General features: G+C 36.1%; 1 protein-coding gene across 1 annotated transcript; it reads left to right on the top strand.

Moving 5' to 3' along the window:
- Positions 1-493: 493 nt before the first annotated feature.
- LOC128241232 (uncharacterized) lies at positions 494-6,607 on the top strand. Its single transcript, XM_052958181.1, has 3 exons — positions 494-2,427; positions 3,128-3,255; positions 4,511-6,607. Exon 3 carries the CDS (start codon positions 4,514-4,516, stop codon positions 6,605-6,607), a length of 2,094 nt encoding a protein of 697 aa, XP_052814141.1. The 5' UTR covers positions 494-2,427; positions 3,128-3,255; positions 4,511-4,513.
- Positions 6,608-7,450: the final 843 nt, after the last annotated feature.

Below are 7,450 nucleotides of genomic sequence, written 5' to 3'. Positions count from 1 at the left end.
TTGCTCATCTAAGTACGGTCTTATTGCTACTTCAACGTGTATGCGTTTCTTCATTACTGAGTGTAGATAATGTTTCGATATTCTTTAATCACAGTTTGTTTAGGTCATACTGTTTCAAAGGTAATTCAGCTTTCCAAAAATAAAATTCCACTACGGAGAATGTCACTTTGAAAACAAGATTTTTTTTCATTTCATCGTTCGACAAAACAGAAGTACCAGGCAAAAATACAATTTTTTAGAGAATATAATAAATTGACCTTCGTTGGTTGTACTTTCATAATTTTAAAGCTTGACTATTTCTGCCTGATATCCCGTAACACAACCATGTACATATTCGTAAACCTCAGGTAATAAAAAGGGTATCTTTATGAGATCAGCCTCTACAAATGCTTTTTCCTACTTTATTACAAAGTGCATTACACAGATAGAAACAGTTAATTAAAAGGATGAAATATATTTTTTCACTTCCTTGTTAGAATTTCATTTTCAAAAATACTGAGGTTTTGATGAATATGATACATCATATCATTTGCGTTATTTTCATTGTATGATAATGAATTAAAGTCTGCCTTCTTAAAGTGACCAGTGCTTATGCTACATGGTATCCCATATCACAGTCATGAAAAGCATGTGTAGACAGCACTTAATGAAATTGGTATCCGCATCAGTAACCCTAGATTAATGTCATAAAGGCATGAGTTTATACCAGTTACGCGTACTTGACATGTATCTGAAATTGGCACCACACATGTATTATTGTTACGGATACCTTATTAGACCACACTTTTTACAGACAGACACATTAGATTATTTCTAATTCCAAACTGTGGTGAAAATACCCCGGGAAATACCCAGCCCTTCCTTCCTCTGTATTGAAATAATACATCTGTCTCAAATACTTTTCAAGACACATAATTACTTACCACCAAACAACCGACGTCGGTATGACGTGAATGCTGGTGATGACGTGGCCGACCAAAATACCACGTCAAGGCAACGTGGAAACTGTATATAAATTGCTGTAATAGATATGTGCATGGTGGTGATCATAGTTCTCAAAACTAAGTATTTGCTGAGCTTGAACTTCATGCCCGCATATGTTCGTACACACAGCGCATCAAGTCAATCGTAGAGGGGAAATGTGTTCAGCCATGCTTAATAGAAAAGGGTGGATAAAAATAAAACATGTTATTAAATACTTTCACGTAATGAATGGTCGTAATTGCGGCTAGGCCCAAACTTCTGGTATTGAGGTCAAACCCCACCAAAATTCTATGTCAAACCCAAGGCGAGGCTGGGTTATTTTAGCAGACCGCTTCAAGAAACAACTTACTAGTAATTACGCATATATTATAAAACCAGATTTCAAACCATTCTAATAAAGGAGAGTGATTATACATATCGTTCATAGGTAGGGGTAAGAACTCATAATCACTATCATGTTAAAGAAATAAGATATTATATATACAGTGTCAATAAAAACTCTCCTTCAACATATAATCACTTTCATATTATTGATTTAACAACATTTACGAAAGCCTTGTCGTCCAGCTATGGAAACCAAATTTTTGGTTGATTCAAATTATTACCACCATAAATATTCTGTATTAGAATAGCTCGGTACTTAGGTTTCCACAGAAGTCAGCGACCCTTAAAACATAGATGATTTTGAGGTTTGTTATTTTGGGTATTTCATCACCATTGTTATTGCAACAATGCCTGGTTCTCTTTTGCGTATTTACAAATATATAACAAATATCTTGCTTTGAAATTATCGAGAAAATTCGCTGCAACAACTGTTGAATGCATTATTTCAGCCTAACTTGAACATATAAAGAATGTCCGATTTTGAAGTTCCAATGGTTTGCCGCTACAAAGGCCGTACAAAAACGATTGTATTGCATAAATAATGACTCTTTGGTTAGCGTAGTGGTAAGCACACTCGTGCCTCTCCAAGCTGGCCCGGTTACCTTTGATTTCGGTTTGTGGTTACCAGGCCGGATGTGTAGATATATTTCTCCGAACAAGTAGGTTTCCAATGCATCAAGATAGCCAGTATAGTGTAAAATCATGCCAACGCGAGTGAACTCAATCAATAGTTCTTGTTATTTTCTTACTGCTAATCCTAAACAATATAAATGGCCCCTGATCTTCGTTAAAATGTAGATTTTAAAATTCTTCATGGAGAAAAATGATCCACGAAAGAGTTGAAATAATACTGCGTTATGCTGAAGGCGGAAACTTAAACTATTTATCATCCTCTATTATTATGAAAGTATATTAAGTCAATACACTAGTATGGTATTAAGGCAAATCATATGTTGCAGACCACTGTGTATAAATGGGTTGAATTTCACCAGGTCATTTACATTTGGATCGTTAAGGAAGGACTTCACATCTCACATTCTTCAAACAAAGGATAAATATGTGAGTATTAGCAACAATTATATTACCTAATTTTTATATTAACTCTACCGTTTTGAAATACATAATAATGAACTCCAACTGGGGGAATGAAAATAAAAAAGCGTACGAATGTTTTTAAAGCAACATCATTTTTAAGCCTGAAAGCTTACTATTTTAAAAAAGCAGCCTTTAATATTGCATGGAAATGTTAAAATGAGTTTCTTTTCGTAAATAAATATATCAAATAGAAATAATTAAGGCAGACTAAAGAGCTTAGTGATTTATTATATTTCTTATCTTTTGGTAGTTATCATCTTCTGTCGAACCCCGTTGGCAGGGGTGTAGCTAGCACTCCATTCAAGTGGATTCATGATTGTGCTAGGGGGTCTGGAGGCATGCCCCCTCCATCCCTGAAATTTATGAAAACAATGGTGCAATATGGTGCAGTCTGGGCGTTCTGATGTGCATTATTTAATACTGAAATTGGACAAATCAACAAATAAACCCTTTAATCGGCAGATTTTATTCTCTAACATAGCAAACAAATAAGCTCCGGTTATGTTAATAACATTCATATTGTCTAATACAGGTCTAATATTCTTTCATTTTTGTCATTGAACAGCATAATTTAATTTTCGATGTCAATGACCATATGTCTGTAACAGAATGTATATCCAAGTATGAATATTGTAACTTTTCTGAGTTGTTTTATTTTTGTCAGAATCATATAGATTCAGCTGTGTACTCGTGTATGGGCAGCTGCGTGCCTGGTTGGCTCGAACTCGCTTGGCACTATTTCCCTGTTGGCTCGAAATTGGATGTATATGACTCCTTTCTCTTGAGCTGAAGGTAAGTTGGTGGATCATCATCATCATCATCATCATCATCATCATCACCGTCGTCGCCATCGTCGTCGTAGTCATCATCATCATCATCATCATCATCATCATCATCATCATCATCATCATTCAAAGGCGTCAAATTCCAAAGAGTTAGTTACTTTGGGAATAGACGAACACACGTTCGGTGTCCATGAAAATAACAGTTTCTTTGGTAATTTTCAGTATTAATGACCTGCCAATCGCTATTGATTTTGTCGTCGTTTACCGGATGAGTCGATTGATTGGCTAGTAATGATTAGCCTAAATAATATACTCTAGCTGTCTGGAACTGTAACATTATGTGTTTATAAATTATACATGATGTACATTTTTACAAAATATAATTGTCTTTCTGAAAGGATTCCAGGATTACTGTGTTACAGATTGTCACTCGCGCATAATCTACATGTTCTCATGATTGCGTCTTTTTTTTCGTCAACAAAAAACGGTGGATACACGTTTTATCTAGCATTCATACACTCGAACAGGGCTTTTGAAAAAAAGACAAAATACAGGGTCCTCTTAGCTTGATCGATATTTTTTGAATTAATATTTTATAGTCAGTAGAAGCAATGCTCTAATTTTTTGATTGCACTTCTTGAAATATTTGCTAGCTGACTAGTATAAAGGAAGTTTCAATTTTTTAGTGTCGAACTTGTTAAAAACAATGAAGCATGGAAAAGGCATTTTATAAATCCACATCGATGAGATTTCATTTTAAAAAAATATCTACATTCACATTTTAAATGCAAAGCAGGTGTATTTCGTATTTTTTTGAATATGATATATTTAGATAAAGAAGAAGTACAATTCGGTTAATTTTTGGTAAATTGTACTTCTACAATTATTATACAAGCTCTGTCAGAGTTTTCCAAAGTAATATCATATTTGTGAAATGAATATAAAAAATAATAGACAGATAATGCAGCATATAATGATTTAAAAACGATATACCATACCGATGATTCTAATAAGAGAACTCACCACAAATATGTAAGGATTAGTTATCACTTCAGTCGCAGGCCCTTTTTTTAACTCCACTCTACATTACGATTAAAATAAATCGGGTCGTTGGAGCAAGGTTATATCAAATATATAGGATTTAATGAAAGAGAGAAAGAGAGGTTTTATTCTTTTTTCAAAGCAATACGTTATTAAATTGACAGAGAATTATACAGTTATATAGTGTGTGTTTTTATTTACGTAATTCCCACCTATTTCAGAAAATGTGCGAAGTCTGGGAGGATTCTCGGGCATGGTCTCTAAGAGTGTCCCGGGCCCTAGATGACATTGGGGTCTCCAGACGCATGGTCGCCAGGAGGAGGAGGGCGTGGCTGAGGAATGAGGCAGTCCAAACAGTTTTGGCTAATTTACAGGGTTTATTTATGACAACGTATTATTTTGGAAGTCAGAGCGAAGGAACTACTACTCTAGGAATGATCTCTGATGTTGATGTATTAAACAGTAGAACAAGTTTTCCAGCACTGTTAGACTGGAGAGATTGGCAATATAGAAAAATTAATTTGCTTGTCAAAAAGACTGAGGAGTCCCCGCCTCAACACTGTAACCTCCAGATACGGGGGGATGCCAGGCTTCTGCAAATGTCATACATTTTGGGTATTTGTGATGAGATTGATGGTGAAGGCAATGTGTTCGTGCGAAACGATGAAGGTGATAACATACTCCAAAACCTAGCTGGAATGAAACTGATATCACATGGACCATCGAGAAGTTTTGGTGACGATGTTGACATGGTTAGTGCATTTCCGTGTGCTAGGTTACCAGCAGAGTGTCAGTTCCTCTTTTACAGACCCCGCCCTGGACATTGGCCCACATCTGACATGTTGGTACAGGCAAGTCAGTTTCCTGTATTTCTTGTCAAGCAAGGATATCCGAACAGTCCTTATCATCAGCGGTTACTGGAATGGAGATTTTCTACATCTCTCATGGAACGGGTACTTGTATTTAGTTTCGATATAAATCAAGTCAAAGTGTATGTGTTGTTAAAAATGATAAGAAAATCATTTCTAAAACAGTTTGTAGGAGACAATCTCAGCACATTTCACCTTAAGACAGCCATGATGTTCACCATAGAGAGCTATCCGCCAAACATTTGGAGGGAGGAAAACATTGTTCAGTGTGCCCTCTACTGCCTGACCACACTGTTCAGGTGGCTAAAGCTAGGCTACTGTCCACACTTCACTATCTCGGGAGTGAACCTGTTTGTTGGGAAATTGGGAAGACCTGAACTACACACCCTGCTGTCAGTTGTTGCTGACATCATGTGTGAAAACCTCAGTTGTCTAACCTTGATACAAATGGATGAATTAGGGACCAGATTGCAGCCGGTTACACGAGCATTTCCATGTAAATCACGTTATCAGATAAACATGAAGATATGTGGACATATGTGTAATCACTCTTGGTCTTCGTTTATGTTTTTTGAACAATTAAATCCAAACAAAAACATCACATTGAACACTCTTTGCAAATATTTTATTCAACTCAACATTCTTAACGACATACTCTGTGAACCGAGCTTTGAGAAAGAAGCATCAACAATTATATTACGGTTTGTTGCAAACAAGTTAGCATCTGCCCTGGCCTCTGAGAAGTTACGCCTAAACCAACCAATCACAGGTGATATAATGCAGCTTTACTCTCTATCCTTTGATTCTGACCTGCTGTCCAGCAGACTAAAGTTTGCCTCTATGTTGTACTGCAGCGGGCAGTATGAGGCAGCAGCTGCAATGCTAAGTTACTGTGAGGGATTGCTAGGGCAACATGTGTGGCAGCGCTGTAAATGTGGCAGAGAACACAAAACTAGTCAGGCTTTTATGGAAAAATGTCTTGAAACTGAAAATGGTCTTGAATTTCATGAAAAATCAGTTGCATGTTGTATAACATTCTCAAAACTGGAAGCATGGGTTGTGCCTGACCACCTTCTGTATGAAATGTACAGAACGATAACACCCGAAGATGCTCTTATAATGGATGTTTTAGAACGGACATGGATGAAATACGTGGTAATTGACTGCATACCATTTCTCTACTACCTTCAATATCTCACTTACAGACAACTCGACCAGCCTGTCAGAAAATACACAACACTACAAAACCTAGAGAACTACCTCTGTAAACCTGGAGGTGTGAGTGGTCATGTTGAGACAGTTTGTAATGTTCTTGGACATTGTTATGAGCTTGAAAACAGGCCGGATATGTTCTGGCAATATTACAGTCATCCTCTACGTATCCATCCCAGAAACAATTCTGCCAACTGGCATGTGATGAGATTGCTAAACCAACAAGCGAGGCAATGATAGTGATAGGTTACAAGTTGTTTAAACTCAGAAGCACTATTATGACTGTTGTATTATATTTATTTTTATATTTATTTACTCGTTAAAAGTGACATTTTTCATTGAAAGACTTAGTAGAAGAATATGTATTTCTACCAAAATAACTTATCGATGAATATGTACTGTTTTTATCAGTCAGATTATTATTAAATTATTAAAAATCACATTCGGATCTTCTCTTTCACTACACTTCTAGCAGTGTGTGTATACCACGTGATACATTACGTCATATATTCTACGTCGGATGGCAACATTTTGCTTAAAATGAAGACTCAAATCAGAGATAACATTTCTTTTACTACACCATTTTAAATGAAACAAAGGGCAGACTATGCCGCTTAAAGAGCCCTGCTTTCGTTTTATTACCGGAATTAATTATGGCTGTGGTGTTGGGTGATTGACATTATCACGTGATGTTATCAATGTATCCTTAACAGGTCAACATCCGCCACTTTTGTTAAAGTCCCAGTGACCGTGTGAACTAGCCGGCTGTTTTCTATTTATTTCTTGACTTTACCGGCAAGGGTTCGAATCAAACTAAAACACTTTTTAATGATAAACATGTAACTATATTTTTTCAGCATTTTCGTGATCATAGAGTTAAATAATGATATAATAAGTGTTTTCAGATGCATTACCGGGAAAACTAATTTTTGGTCCAAAAACAAGGGCGAGTCACTTTAAGAGAAAGTCAGGGTATGAGCCCGTTATATGAATTTCTCAACAATCATTAATTAAAGAAAGAATTGTGGTGGACAATTTTAATAAATATACAATAATGATGTACATTGTACGAGTCTGCAG

This window comes from Mya arenaria, chromosome 7, assembly GCF_026914265.1.
Source record: "Mya arenaria isolate MELC-2E11 chromosome 7, ASM2691426v1".
Taxonomy (NCBI): domain Eukaryota; kingdom Metazoa; phylum Mollusca; class Bivalvia; order Myida; family Myidae; genus Mya; species Mya arenaria.
The sequence above is the reverse complement of the archived record's forward strand: the minus strand, read 5'-3'. Positions and strand labels throughout refer to the sequence as shown.